Source organism: Alosa sapidissima, chromosome 21 (assembly GCF_018492685.1).
Source record: "Alosa sapidissima isolate fAloSap1 chromosome 21, fAloSap1.pri, whole genome shotgun sequence".
Lineage (NCBI taxonomy): Eukaryota > Metazoa > Chordata > Actinopteri > Clupeiformes > Clupeidae > Alosa > Alosa sapidissima.
The window spans coordinates 28362945-28378614 of NC_055977.1; the positions used below are offsets into that span (position 1 = coordinate 28362945).

The 15670-nt window shown below is 45.6% G+C and overlaps 1 protein-coding gene across 4 annotated transcripts in view; it reads left to right on the forward strand.

Annotated features, from left to right (window-relative positions):
* epb41a (erythrocyte membrane protein band 4.1a) overlaps positions 1-15670 on the forward strand; it is a 79410-nt gene that overhangs the window by 50252 nt on the left and 13488 nt on the right. For all 4 annotated transcript variants that reach the window (XM_042076519.1, XM_042076521.1, XM_042076520.1 and 1 more), the window contains 3 exons: positions 299-337; positions 2139-2201; positions 5564-5743. In XM_042076519.1, coding sequence (XP_041932453.1) covers positions 299-337; positions 2139-2201; positions 5564-5743 — 282 coding nt within the window. The remainder of the gene's footprint in view (positions 1-298; positions 338-2138; positions 2202-5563; positions 5744-15670) is intronic.

Sequence of the window (15670 nt, forward strand, 5' to 3'; positions counted from 1 at the left end):
GTGCCTTGGTGTGTGTGTTTGTGTATACATGCATGCCTATTTGAGTGTGTGTGTATGTATGCATGCCGACTTGAGTGAGTGTGTGTGTGTGTGTGTGTGTGTGTGTGTGTAGAGGAGATGTCTCCTCCAGTGCAGTAATCCTCTAATGTGTACGTGCCTTTCTCCCTCCTCCTCGTGCTCCTCCTGCCCGCGCACTGTGGGGTGGATTCTCCCTCCTCGTGCTCCTCCTGCCCGCGCACTGTGGGGTGGATTCTCCCTCCTCGTGCTCCTCCTGCCCGCGCACTGTGGGGTGGAGCAGTCGCCCCGGGGCACAACGGAGCTGGTGCGAGCGAGGAAGGTTAGCCCCCCCACCTCCTCCTCCTCTTTACCATCCGCCCCACCGCATGAGGGCGCCACTCTCTTACTCATCCTCGCATCTCTACGTACACACACACACACATTTACCCATACACACACACACACACACACACACATTTACCCATACACACACACACACACACACACACACACATTTACCCATACACACACACACACACACACACACATTTACCCATACACACACACACACACACACACACACACATTTACCCATACACACACACACACACACACACACACATTTACCCATACACACACACACACATTTACCCATACACATACACACACACACACACACACACACATTTACCCATACACACACACACACACCCACACACACACACACACACACACACACACACATTTACCCATACACACACACACACACACACACACATTTACCCATACACACACACACACACACACACACACACACACACACATTTGCGCACACATATAAAACACACACACACACACAAACACACACACACACATGCCTGTTTCTGACGTGTGCAAAAGAGATGAGCTGTCATGTTTGTCCCCACGCCACCCCAGTTCCATGCGCCTGCCTCGGGCTGTGTCTGCTGTCACACTTGTATAAGTGCAGCTATACAAGAACTCATGCTGCTCATGGCTGGAGGGCTCTTGATTTATGCTTGGGTTTGTTTATGTGTTGGTTTATTTTGTTTTCATGGGTCACTGGAAATGAATGTGATCATTTTGGGGAATTTGAATTTGTTTACATAGATAAATAGATGGTTTGCTTAGCCTATCTCTGTTTAATTTGGCAGCCGGTGTGAGTTGGAATCAAAAACGCCTGTGAAACTCAACACACACACACACACTGCAAGACAATGGAATTGCAAAAACAATAGAAATTCTAACACACACACACATACTTGTGTGTCCATGCAGTACAGTGAGGTTGATTTATGTTTCCCAGACATGACTCATGACACACACACACACACACACACACACACACACACACACACACACAGATATCGAGCAGCACTACAGTTGCTAACAGACATTAGCCATTGTCTGCATATGTCCACAATAAATCTTCTTGCGCTGCTGCCGCGGCTCCTCAAAGCTCCATTTATAATAAAGCAGACATTGTCAACAGTGTCTGTGTTGTACCTTTGTTGTAGAGTCTCAAAATAGCTGCACATCGTCTGCTCTCGCAACTTTGCAGTCAGGAAAAGAGGGACAGTGTCACTTTCTGGCACAGGTATAGTTAGCCCTCTACGGCAATGGGGAATCGGACGCCAAGGAATGCTTACAGAACAGCGCAGAGTCAAATCCAAAAGCATTATTGTGAATATTTCAGACGTCCAAGAACAGTACACCGAGTCAATCCATAAACGTTGTGAATGTTCATTTGTCTGCAGGATAGAGCAACTCAGGTTGTGGTTCACCTCACAGTAGTTTACTATTTAGTAGCACTTTCTTTACCACAAACTCATCACTTCTGAATGATGACCCTCCCCCACCCCCCACCACGACCCCTGACCCCTGACCTTTGCACTCTGCTTTGCTCCACTTCCTGTAGTTTTAGTTTAGTTTGGTTTCCTATCTCATCTCCACTTTATCCATCAGTTATGCGCACTGGATGCAACTGCAAGTCAAGCGGCATAAGTGGATGAGAAAATGGACCCGCAAATGTCATTATCAGGACACCAACTCTTTGTTTCTCTTCCTTTTTTCTTTCTTTCTTTTATTTTTTCTCTCTTTTTCTTTTATTATATTTTTCACAGAAAAGAGCTAAGAAACTTGAGGGGGAAACTCTTTATGTCAGACATAGCAATTTAATGTTGGAGGTTGGTATGAAGGCTCCTGAGCGGGCTACTCTCTTTGCTCTTTGACTGTTAGTCATCGCATGCCATCTCTACCGCTCTATCGCTCGACAGCTCTATCTCTCTATCCTTCACTCTCGTGGGCGCGAGCAGACGTGCATGCCGGAGGTCTTGACCTCCTTCTCTTTGCTCATTGACATTTTTCTTCTTTTCATTCTTAATTTTTTGATCTGCTTCTTCTTTTGTTTGTTTGTTTGTTTTCTTCTCATAGCTTAACCCCAAAGGCTTGGCATGCACTATTTACCTCTCTGATTCTAATGCAAGTACTCACTTCACTGTGTTTTGATGTAAACATAAACATAAACATCTTTGGTTTGATCTGTGGTCATTTGGGTAAATATATGATTGGGAATGGAGGACTATCATCCTGTTGTTGCAAGTTGTCTTGGAGTGTGTTTTGGTTCCTCTAAAAGGTCAATGTTTGAAGGAGGTGTCTAATGCTTCCTCTGACCATGAAGTCCAAGTCCATGAAGATTTTTTATATTCAGTTTATAAAACAGAGTCTCTCTGAAGAAGAGCAAGATGTGTGTGTGGTCTTTGATGTGACCACCAGAGTAATGCAGTCTAATGTGTGCTCTAGGTGATTCGGTAAGTGTCCAATTACAGACGATGTACAGACGATACAGATGCAACACACACACACGTGGTCAGCCTTCCCAGTCATGTATTTACTCAGTAATAACACCATCAACAGTCCAACGATGCCGCTGTCTCCATCATCATTGTGAGGTCATTCATTGGCCATCAACATGGAAACCTGTCACTGAAACAAAGAGGGAGGACACACCCACCATAGGAATAGTTCCGCCCACTCATGTTCATGCTGTCTTAACACTTGTGGCCCTTTTGCGTTCATGTCGTGTTGGACCATCCAAAGTCAACATGTGTGTGTTGACCCCCCCTCCCCCCATACGCATCATTGGTCACCAGTCTCTTGGTCACAATCATCATCCCCTCTACTGGAGTGGCAGTGGAGCTGAGTGGCGTTGCCTAACGCAGACACAGTGCCCAGGGTGGAGGGAGAGACCAGTATGGACTCCCGCCTCACTCGCTCACCCACCTTGCTCAGTCGGTCAGCCGTCTGTGAAATGGTCATGTGACTTCCTAGTTGGCACAACTTTCAACCATATTAAAAGGCCTGTTACGTGTGAACTTGTTAATTGATGTTCAGAATGAATAAGTAATAATATAATATTAAATGATATAATAATATTAAATAATGCTATATATTGTTAAGTTAATGTCATAACATAGTTATTCATTCCCAGCATTCTAGTTCCCAACTGTTAGTTTTCAGAATCTGCTAGGACTAGCCTGTAGATCAGTAGCAGTACCAACCTACCCTTAGTGAAAGACCACATTAAGGATTAATTGGGCCCAACTTCTGAAGGTCCAGCCTCGGGGGCCGTGCCGTGTGGACAGGAAGGAATGATTGGCGCAGCACAGGACTGTTTCACAGATGGTAGCGATCGGGACAAGGCAGATGTTCTATGTGCCAGCCAGCCAGCCAGGCAGTGGAGTTACTTTGAGTTCTCCTCCAAGCTCTCCCTCCTTGTTCTCTCTCTCCTTCTCTTATGTCCTCTCTCTCTCTCATGTTGTTTTTCTCTTTCATGCCTGGCTCTCAGTGGCTGTGTGAGCGTTGATTACACTCTAGCTCGTAGATGTCCAAGTTCTTTAATGAATAATCAACAGCCTGGAGAGTTGGGCATCTTTTTTCCCTCCTCTCTCTCTCTCTCTCTCTCTCTCTTTCTCTCTCACACACTCTCATTTGTAGTGTCCAATTAGGGAACATCACCATTCCTCCTCCAAGGCGTCAAACGTTCTTAGACCCTCAGGATGAGGAAGGCGAAGAGGGAGGTGGGGGGTGGTTGGGCATGGAGATGACATACAGCAGCAGCAGCCCTAGAGTAGGAAAACAGGGGAGATGGGAGAAGTAAAGAACAGTGAACATGTGCTGGCTCGTCCTTACACGTAGAGAAGAGTGGAAAAATTGAGATTTAGAATTCTTAAGAGGAGAGAGGAGAGCTGTATGAACACAAACTATATTGGCCACAAAACTTAAATAGAGAGAGAGAGAGAGATTAAGATTAGTGAGGAACATACTGTAGATCAGAGCAGCGGAGAAGTGTGATGAGAGATTTACAGTAAAAGCTTCCCCACCATGAAACACTAACTGTGAACCTCAGAGAGAGAGAGAGGGAAGAAGAGAGTGAAAGACAGAGGGGATTGGAGGAGAGGCAGAGCAAGAGAAGGCAGAAGCAGATGATTTAAGAGGAGATTTAAGATGTAAACACTCTTGCACAGTGAGAGCAGTAGCTGTTTGGAGCTCAGTTGTAGAGGGGAGTTAATAGAGAGGGAAACCGACATGGGAGAGGACCAGAGATGAGCTTTTATTTGAGAAGGGAGAGAGAAGAGCTTTGAGGACACGTTTTGTCTGGCTGGTCCATAGAACATCCCCAGAGACTGGCTTTGGTCTCTGGCTTTCTCTGTGTGTGTGTGTGTGTGTGTGTGCCTCATGATGAAACTGTTTCCCTATGTGCCGCCACTAACCAGAGCCAGCATCCTAACTCCATCCTCATCTGCAGTGAGACGTGTGAGCTGAGCTGAGCTGAGTTTGTGACGGCGTGGAGATAACAAGCTCTTCTCTTCTTCATCCCCTCCCTCTCTGGGCCTGGCTCTTCTCCTCTCCTCTACTTCTTCTCTCTTTGTCCATTGCATCCCTCCATCTTTTCTCCCCTCATGATTGTTCCGCCTCTCTCTCTCTCTCTCTGGGGTCATCTTCCCTCGGGCTCGGTGTCTCTTCTCTGTGCTTCTGTCTTCTTCATCTCATTTCATTCTCTGTTTCTTATCTTCTCTCTCTTTTTTACGTTCCTCCCTCACTTTCTCCTTCTCTTTTCTTGCTCTCTGTTTGGTTCTTTCTCTCCTCTCTCTTACATCCGTCTCTTCCCTCCATTCTTTCCTGTTCCATTACTTCCTCTACATCTCGCTCTGTTCCCTTTCTTTGTGTGTGTGTCTCTTCCTATCTCTTTTCCTCCCTCTATCCCACTATCACTCCATCTTTCTCTTCCCCTCTGTCCTTCCCCTCATTCTCTCCTCTCTCTCTATCTGTCTATCCCCTTTCATAAACTCCCTCTTTCTCTGGTCCTCTCTCTTCCTCTCTCTCTCTCTCTCTCTCTCTCTCTCTCTCTCTCTTGGCCTTCTATTTCTCCTTTCTCTCTATCTCTCTATCCCTCTACCTAATCCTCCCTCTTTCTCTGGTCCTCTATCTCTTTCCCTCTCTTTCTTGGCCTTCTCTTCTCTCTCCATCTGTCCATCTCGTGTCCCAGGATGTGGAAAAGACCCAGTCGGAGATCATGCGTCACCACACCAGCATCAGTGAGCTGAAGCGCAGCTTCATGGAGTCGGTGCCGGAGCCGCGGCCCAGCGAGTGGGACAAGCGCCTGTCCACACACTCACCCTTCCGCACCGCCAGCATCAACGGCCAGCTCCAGCCGGGCGCCGACGGGGTGAGTCAAGCAGTTGCACCGCGCCCAGGTGGCAGTCTGTCAAGGGCCGGCCACACACACACACACACACACACACACACACACACACACACACACACACACCGTACACACACAGTTATGCACATTCTCACAGACACACACAAACTCTCACAGGCATTGACAAACACACACACACACACTGCATGGTCAGTGCTGACAGGGTAAGGGAGACACCGAGTCTCACTGCTCCCGCATTCCTCATACACAGTACCAGCCAGTAGCTGCTGGCTCACACACACACACACACACACACACACACACACACACACACACAGTTGGGCCCCAGTCTCCCTTGCTCTCTCTCCAGAGGCTCAGAGTTCAAAGGTTAACTTACTCAAGTGGTGCCAGTGTCAGCAAGTGTCACATACACTACTAGGTCTTATTTAGATTTATTTACTTATTTGTTTTCTCATTGAGTTTGCTGTGCTTGTGGTTACTGCTTGTTTTGTACTCCCCATTCCCCTAAATCAATCATCGTGTCACCTCAAATTACGATAGCTGAGACACTGTACTACCAGACATCCATCATTGTGAAGTACCTGTGTCAGATCACAGTGTGGCTAAATCAGTCTGGGTAGCTGCCTGCCAGTAAGAGCCACTGGGTTTAGTGATGCATCATCTACCTGACTGCACTGACCAGCCAGTGCCACAAGGGGGCACTAAAGCTGAAGCTCTCGGTGCAGGTCACGCTTCTCTGTCATGTCTGGATTGTTTAGAGTCAGTGCTGGCTGGAGGGCAAAAAATTCACTGCCGAGACAAATGATTTGCTGTGCCTCCGTGCGTGAGATGGCTTAAGTGGTGAATTCCTTTTTTCAGCTTATCCGTGAAGTCATGAAATATTACATGAGGCTTCCTTGCCTATTCGTGAAGTCAATAAATATTGCACATGGCTTGTTGTTTCAGTCTCTACCCTTGACTGCATACAGTGCTGATAAAGATGTGTTTGTAGTTATTTCTTCATCTGAAGCACAATCTGTCCCCTGTGTAGCCTACAGTCAGACTGTGGGCATTAATGATCTGAGGTATTTATAAGAGAGGAAGCTATGTCTGTTTTCTAGTTGGTAAATGAAGAGCTCAGATCTGTAAGAGGATCCTATCTGGGTTGAAAGAAGTTCCCTGATGAGATCAAACCATGCGAAAGCCTTGCATTTGCATTGTGCTGACGAATTCCAGGCTTCATACTGTGTGTGTGTGTGTGTGTGTGTGTGTGTGTGTGTGTGTGTGTGTGTGTGTGAAGTGTGTGAATATCTTATGGCTTTTAAGCAGAGTGTGTTTATTAGTGAACCTGATATATCAATCTGAAAGTGTAATGTGTAAACTGTGTGTGTGTGTGTGAATATCTTAGGTCTTCTAAGCAGAGTGTGTTTATTAGTGAATCTGATATATCAATCTGCAAGTGTAATGTGTGTGTGTGTGTGTGTGTGTGTGTGTGTGTGTGTGTGTGTGTGTGTAAATATCTTTGGTTTTAGGTCTTCTAAGCAGAGCGTGTTTATTAGTGAACCTGATATATCAATCTGCAAGTGTAATGTGTGTGTGTGTGTGTGTGTGTGTGTGTGTGTGTGTGTGTAAATATCTTTGGTTTTAGGTCTTCTAAGCAGAGCGTGTTTATTAGTGAACCTGATATATCAATCTGCAAGTGTAATGTGTAAACTGTGTGTGTGTGTGTGTGCGCACACAGGTGAGATCATCAACCCACTCTCCCTCGTACAGAGCGGTGGGTGGTGTGTCAGAGGTAAACATACTCTAATCTGCTCTCTACTGCTCGTGACTGCTGTACCTGAGACAGAAACCAGTAATAACATCCACCCAAACAGTACCTAACTTTGGGTCAGATCTGAGGGCTACAGGCCCACTACGCAGCAAGGGTACTGGCTTACTCAGGTCACTTCAGGAGCAACCACTGACCTCAAAACAACTTGTCACTTTAGAAACAAAAGAAAAGTGCCCGGTGCAGTGTTATTATAAAGCCCAAGTGTACTTCTACAGATGACGCAAAATTGTCATATAGTATGTCTGGTTCGTATGACCTTTCCATGTTTTTTTGTGTTTGTACGGATCTTGCATGCTGCCTGTGCAAAACTAGATGTGTACAGTAGTACAAGGCCGTTCCATTAGGTGGAAAGTACGCACACAGATACGCACGACCGTATGGCCGCACAGCATAGCCGTATGCGCGGAAGAATACTCGTCGCTTTGGAGGTCAGTGGTTACTCCTGCAGTTACCTGGATAAGCCAGTAACCTCGCTTCACAGCACAGCCCCATGGCCTAAACGAGGGGTCATACTCTCATCAGATCAGGGCCAGATCCGGCGCAGAGTCAGCTACTATCTGGCAACCCAACCAGAGATCCAAACGTGTGTGTGGTGTTTCTTTATGGCTATAAAGAATGGAGGGCGCCATAGTGTGTATGGTTGGTTGGCGGGTTTGGAGGCTTGGCCATGGCTTGGACAGACATCACTCAAGGCAGCACCACTTCCCCATTGAGCTGTACTGCCTGGCCTGGCTGTCCATACAGAATGCACCCCTGAGATAAGAGCCCGCCCCCCTTCTGCTGTTTCTGCTCTCTAAATGGCTGCTGCCAGCTTGGATCCTCTGCTTCATCTGCCAATCGCATGGCTCAATTTATTTATTTAATATTGTAACCGTTAAGTTTATTTTGTTTGTTTTTAATCACAAAGCGAATCTGCATGCATTATTATTAACAATCAATGACTATGATCAAATGATCATACTGGAAAAGAACAAAAAACTAAGACTGAAAAGAAAAGTTTTGAAAATATGAATGAAGGAACGGAGGGAGAAAAACAACCAAAACTGACCCCTGGTCCTCCTTTTCATGTCATTGTCTGTCCCCCTTTTTTCTCTCCCTACGTCTTGTCCTTCCACTGGTTGTCTCAATGTTTTATGTTCCTCTCTCCCCCCCCTTAATTCTCTCTTCACTCTTTTTGACCTTCTCTTTGCCTTCCACTTCCTCAATCTCTCTTCTCAATCTCTCCTGTTGTTATTCTCCTTCTTCTTCTTCTTCTTCTACTCCTTCTTCTTCCTCCTATTCTTCTCCTTCCTCTTCTTCTTCTTCTTCTTCTTCTTCTTCCTCCTATTCTTCTTCTTCTTCCTCCTATTCTTCTTCTTCTTCTTCTTCCTCCTATTCTTCTTCTTCCTCCTATTCTTCTTCTTCTTCCTCCTATTCTTCTTCTTCTTCTTCTTCCTCCTATTCTTCTTCTTCCTCCTATTCTTCTTCTTCTTCTTCTTCCTCCTATTCTTCTTCCTCCTCTTCTTCTTCTTCCTCCTATTCTTCTTCTTCTTCTTCTTCTTCCTCCTATTCTTCTTCTTCCTCCTATTCTTCTCTTCCTCTTCTTCTTCTAGTCTAAGTCCCGTCCTGTCTCTCAGTCACTTCCATGCTCGCCCCCTTGGCCCCCCTCCCCAATTGCTGTGGTGTGCGAGGAAGATTCTGGAAAGGCCCCGCCCTCTCGGGCATCAGTCATTGAGACTTTTAAAACACAGTTCCACTCACAGACCTGAGACCATGTCCCTCATCACATCGCACACAGGAACATGCTCCCTCATCCATACACTACCGGGCAAAAGATTGGGGTCACTTAGAAATGTCCATTCCACTCCATTATAGACAGAATACCAGCTGAGATCAGTTGCATTGTTTTTTTAATCAGGGCAGCAGTTTGTCAGATTACATTATGTGCTTACATAATTGCAAAAGAGTTCTCCAATGTTCTCTCAGTTAGCCTTTTAAAAATGATATCAGATTAGTAAACAGATGTGCCTTTGGAACATTGGATGAATGGTTGCTGATAATGGGCAATGTAGATATTGCATTAAAGATCAGCCATTTCTTTTCTACAACAGTCGAGAACCCTTTTGCAATTATGTAAGCACATAATGTAATCTGAAAACTGCTGTCCTGAATAAAAAAACAATGCAACTGATCTCAGCTGGTATTCTCTCTATAATGGGGTGGAATGAAAATTTCTAAGTGCCCCCAAACTTTTGACCGGTATTGTATATAAACACACAGACTTTAGTATGAATTTTCAGATTTTAATCAACATACAGTACACACTCACACACACACGTGGCATTACTTGGCAGGTGTACGGTGTTGTTACTGGAACAGTCACACTTGAGCACACATGCACACCTGGAACAGTCACACTTGAGCACACATGCACACCTGGAACAGTCACCAGTCTTATACTGTATGATAAAGATAATACGGATGAACACACAGCCAACAACCCCAAACATTCACTAGTTCCCTTTCTTGTCTTTGCACTCTTGAAATATTTAAAGAAGCGCCCATTATGGCTAAACAGAAGAGCACATTATACACATAAGAACACACACGCTAACTAAGGATCTTACCTTAAGTAGTTTACTGCCCAAAAAACACATTGACTGATATTGTGAGACTTAGACCATTTCAGACCAGTTGTAATCCAGCTCCAAATCAGATCCAAACCAACTGTAATCCAGATCTAGACCAGATCCAAACAATCTTCGATCCAAATTCAAATCAGATCCAAACCAACTGTAATCAAGATCTAGACCAGATCCAAACAATCTTCAATCCAAATTCAAATCAGATCCAAACCAACTGTAATCCAGATCCTGACCAGATTCAAACCAGATCCAAACAATCTGTAATCCAAATTCAAATCAGATCCAAACCAATTTGTAATCCAGATTGAAATCAACTGTAATCCAGATCCAAACCAACTGTAATCCAGATCCAGACCAGCTGTATCATCAGATGTGGATGTATCAGAGATGAGAAGAAGCCTTACCCAGTGGTCGGGCCAGCCCAAACCCAGTGGGTTTTTATGGCATTTCTTTCCCCTCGGTGTTAAAAGACGTTGCACTGCCAATTGGGTTTGCACTACAGGCTCAGTCTGCCAGAAGAAGATGCCTTTGCCAGGGTGTTCTGTTATAGTTGAATGTGCCATAAAAACGTTCCCAGAGCTGAGCTGCGCTAGGCTGGGCTGCGCTGTACTGCTGCTGAAACAGGTGGGGGAGTAGAGGAGTGGGGGGTTCGGTCTGGTCCTGCCACTCACAACAGTTGTCCCTTCCTCATTCAAAAGAACTGCCCCCCCAACACACACACATACACACACACACCCAAGCCTAGAGCTGGAGTTCAAACACTAACTGATTAAACACTTTTTTTAGGGAAGCTTTACATTGCAAGCTTTACAAGACCTCTCCACACCTCCTCTTACTCTCCCATACTCTGCCTCTCTCCTCCTACTCTCCCATACCCTCCCACTTTCTTCTCTTTCTCCTCCTCCTCTCACCTTCCATCATTCCATCTGTCTCTCTCCACGTCTGTTCATTGTCTCTCTGTCTCTCTTGGTCTCCCGTTGCCGGGCGCAGCGAGGGAGGCGCGGCTTGTTGCCGAGGGGCGAGCAGGTAAGGGTCAGGTGGGGACCTGCCCCAGGTGGGCCACCTCTTCCCCACGAGCTGGTGGAGGTTGAGGAGGAGGATGAGGAAGATTATGAGGATGACAGTGATTACGACGATGATGACTACGATGATGGCTATGATGACGATGGGTATTATTACGAAGACGACAGTGAGGAGGAGCTGTTGTCAAGGCGACACACCATCAGGGTGTCAATCCCAGTGCCTGACGGGGAGGAGGAGAGGCGTGTCTCGCCTTGTTTGCTGTATCCCATGATGCTACAGCAGCCAAATGTTTCCTTGTTGTTGTCTGGCCTGATGGTGATGGCCCTCACCATGTGGTGGCTCATCTTTCTATGACACTCAAAGCAGCCAATCCGAGGCCACTGTCAAACCGCTTCCTCCATTACCAGACTCCCAGAGCCAATCAGAGTCACTTTTAGCCCTCTTCCTTCATTTCCAGAGCCAATTAGAACAGTTCTGGGCTTGTCTCACCATCTCACATCTCTCACCCAAGGATCATCACTTACCAGGACTCTTCCTAATGCACACAGACTTACATTGGGGACGGCTGAGGACAATCTGCTGGGATATTTCTCCCAACGCCTCTGACTAGCTCATCTATGGAGTTGCAGAGAGCACCTCTTTATCAGGATATTTTTGAACTATTTTACAAAGAATAGACTATTTTCTTCACTGGATAATTTGACCAAAAGAGTTTGACTATATGGGGGAAAAAAACAATGATCACGCAAATTATGCTCTCTTCCTTTTTCCAAGTGGATTCTTTGGCAGCAGGAAAATTGTTGTCTTTATAGGCCATACCAGAACTGTGTCAGTAGCACGACACACACACATCATAGAATCGCATAAATATCAAAGACTGTGTCGACAGAAGCAGAAACAGATTTGGGCCTGATTTGGGCCAGATCAGGGAGGCCACACTGGCCACGTAACTGAACCGATGCTTCCCAGAGCCAGCTGATGACAGGGACATTGTCTCACCCACTCACAGAATAGAGCTACTGCTGCACTCAACTGCATGACCACTGTGTTTTAGGTTCAGGCATGGGCAAGGCTGCCCCTTTAGGACCCACTCTTCTCAAAGAACAAACAAAAAGAAAAAGAAAAACTACAAATGCTTATTTGAGTTACACTGTAATTGTTTTCCTGTTGGACTTGAATGGCCTTAAACCTGCCTCTGATGTACCTGGTTACCTGTTTACTTGTTTTCCTGTAGTTTAACACTGGCCAATGCCTGTCACTGACCAGTGCCCAACTGTATTAGTGCCACTTAGCCCCGTTCTTTCAACTTGCTTTCAGTTTGCATTGCGGGTTGTTACAATCCGCTGTGTCACTATAGTGAATAACAGAGTGAGAGGGAGAGAGTAGGAGAGAGAGAGAAGAAAGGACAGAGAAAGGATGGAGCTTTGGAATAAATTATACTCGCTGGAACACATTGTACACAACGTGTGAAGTGGGAATCATGAAGTTGGGTGAAACCAAGACAAAAAAACCAAATGAGGGTTGTAAACGGCTTAGGCTGTATGAGTTTACTTCGGGGGTGGTGATGTCAGCTGTCAACACATAGATATGCACTCTGCAGTGCAACGTGCAATGTGTACAGACACTAATGCGCACACACACACACACACACACACACACACACACACACACACACACACACACACACACACACACACTCAAATGCATACAGTACACACATAGTCACACCCACACACAGACACACACAGACAGACTTGCAAATGGCTTTCTAGTTGTTTGCCATAAGCTATTTAGACAGATACATATGAATGAGAATCTAGCGTTCAGGGATGGTGAATTTGAGGATTATACTGCGAAGCCTCACTAGGATTCAGTCTGCTGTTTGAAAATAAAGTCCAAAACACTTGTATACACATACTATTTGTTTACTCACTTAGAATACCTACAATATTAGAAGCACTTTTGAGGATCTCTTCCACTGGGATTTAGCTTTATAAAGCTCTTTCTAAAGCTCTATGTGAGTGAGAGCGAGATGGGTCTGGCTTCATTGTGATGCTAGGGTAATACACATTTTGGAGCTGTCAGTTATTTCTTTCCTGCCCCTCAGTGGGAGATAAGAATTAATCCAAAACAACATTTTGTGTCTCTATTTGCCCTTATTATTTGGTGCAAACCATAGAAGTAAACTCTCTAGGGGGGAGTAATTTGGCGTAAGAGGCAGCATCCATGCTACATTCAGAGCTGAGTGCCCTTGAGGACCTGGGTTCAGTTCCAGCCTGCAGCCCGCTCCCTCACATCCTTGTCCCATCTCTCTCCCACTTGTTTCCAGTCCATCTCTGCTGTCTTATGCTGAATAAGAGTCACAAGGCTCTACAAATAAACTGGAAAAAAAGAAGTGAAGCTTTCTACCTACTTTCCCCCATGGTGTGTGTTCAGGCACTGCCTGAAGATAATTGTCCACCTTGGGAAAAGAAGTGACCTGATCACTAGTGTCCTTAAAGGGGTGGTTCAGGATTTTGGACATAAGACCTTATTTCCAAGTAAGCAAGTGTGATATTTATCAGTGGAGACCGTTTTTAGCACGTTTCATCCAGTCCTTCTAATTGCAGAGTTCGCAGGTGCTAGGCTAGCACAAGTCAACGGTATGTGCTAGCCTGCCACTAAAGACAGTCTTACCCACTCCAAAGTACACCTGAGGCAAATTCCAGACAATCGATGTAAATGTCTGTGTTGATAGAATAGTGTAAGAAATACAACTACCCTTGCATCGCGTTGCAATAGTTATACTTTGATCCCTAAAGTTGTTAGTAGTCATTTTGCAACTCAGCGGCGGACTGATATTACCAAGGCTACTACTAGGTATCCCCATTGGAGTGCGCTTTACTGTTTACTTTTCGGCGCAGTACTACTAACCGGAGCAAGTATAATTCCGCCGCTGCTAAGAAACTAGTCCCTCAAAATGTAATGCGATCGTTGAAATGCAAGGATAGAATAACGTTAGAAATAACACTGTCAATACAGACATTTACATCGATAGTCTGGCGTTATAATTTATTTGCCTCGGGTGTACTTTGGAGTGGGTAAGACTGTCTTTAGTGGCAGGCTAGCACATACCGTTGACTTGCGCTAGCCTAGCACCTGCGAACTCTGCAATTAGAAGGACTGGATGAAACGTGTTGAAAACGGTCTCCACTGATAAATATCACACTTGCTTACTTGGAAATGAGGTCCTATGTCCAAAATCCTGAACCACCCCTTTAACTTTGACGTAGCATAGGCCCTTTAGCATGACCCCTTTTGTTTGGACATCATGAAATGGTTGGTGTGACTATTGCCAAAGGCCACTAAGTCTCCTCAGCCCAGCAAATACAGAACACGTGCAAATTGATCTGTCTAGTCCGGGTGAAGCGTGAGGATGTGGGGCGGTCAGTGTGAAATTGCTCTCTGAAATGCCTCAGTTCTGGGAATGGCTGCAGGTCCTGTCAAGCTTCAAGCATCAGGTCCACTATGCTCTCAATTCCACTGATTTTTCTCGTTTGTTTCTTTTGTTTTGCATTTTTCAAGCTGTCAGACAGAGTGTGTATTTTTTTTCTGGTGCACTCAATTGGTCTTCACTAATCACTAGGTCTTCACTCTTCCTCCTTCTTCAGAAAATAACACAATACATTGTAACGTTAGGCCATAAAAAGTTTCTCTGTGTCTATTTGGTTCGACTGTTAGATCTGAAATCCAAATTCGTTACTGCGCATACCTTACTCTACTGTTGTATAATCAGAGCCTGTCTCTGCATTCCCTTCACCCATTCCCTAATTAGAAATCCTATCAGAATTGCAGCATTGCATTCTAGTGTGTGCTGCACCCCTTGTTTTTTTTTTGGGACGAAAACCGCTCCGCGAGAGGCAAAGAACCTTCCGGGCCTTCTAATTAAGCACGCTGCCTCACAGACAAGCTCGGGGAGAGAGTCTCTCAGCAGTGAAAACGCACGTCCAGTGGCACGGCGGCTGTCTCGCCCCTCACTTCTCCTCTTCCTCTCGCTCCGTTATATCTGGAGCCACTGAAAATATCACGTCTATTGACTTAGGGGTGTCAGAACGTGGCCAAATCAAATTCCACTCCCTCTTGGCTCCACGCCCAGAGATGAAAAGATAAATATAAGAAAAAAGCTGCAGAGAGAAAAAAGAAAATTGAAGAAATGAAAGTGATTTATAACGGCTGTGAATTTGCATAATCTGCATATCTAAGGCGGAGAGTGAGTGGGGGAGAGCGCTAGTAATTGCCTGATGAGGGGGTGCCAGTGGGGAGGCCTAGAGGCTTGATGTGGATGCCTGCACCCTGAGAGATCCCCCCCACACACGCACCTACACACTCACACACACACTAATAACCCCCCCTCTCCGAAACCCTTTGCAGTGTCAGACACAGTCGTATCCCTGGGGAGAGGGAAGATTAGGCCTATCATCAAGACTCAGT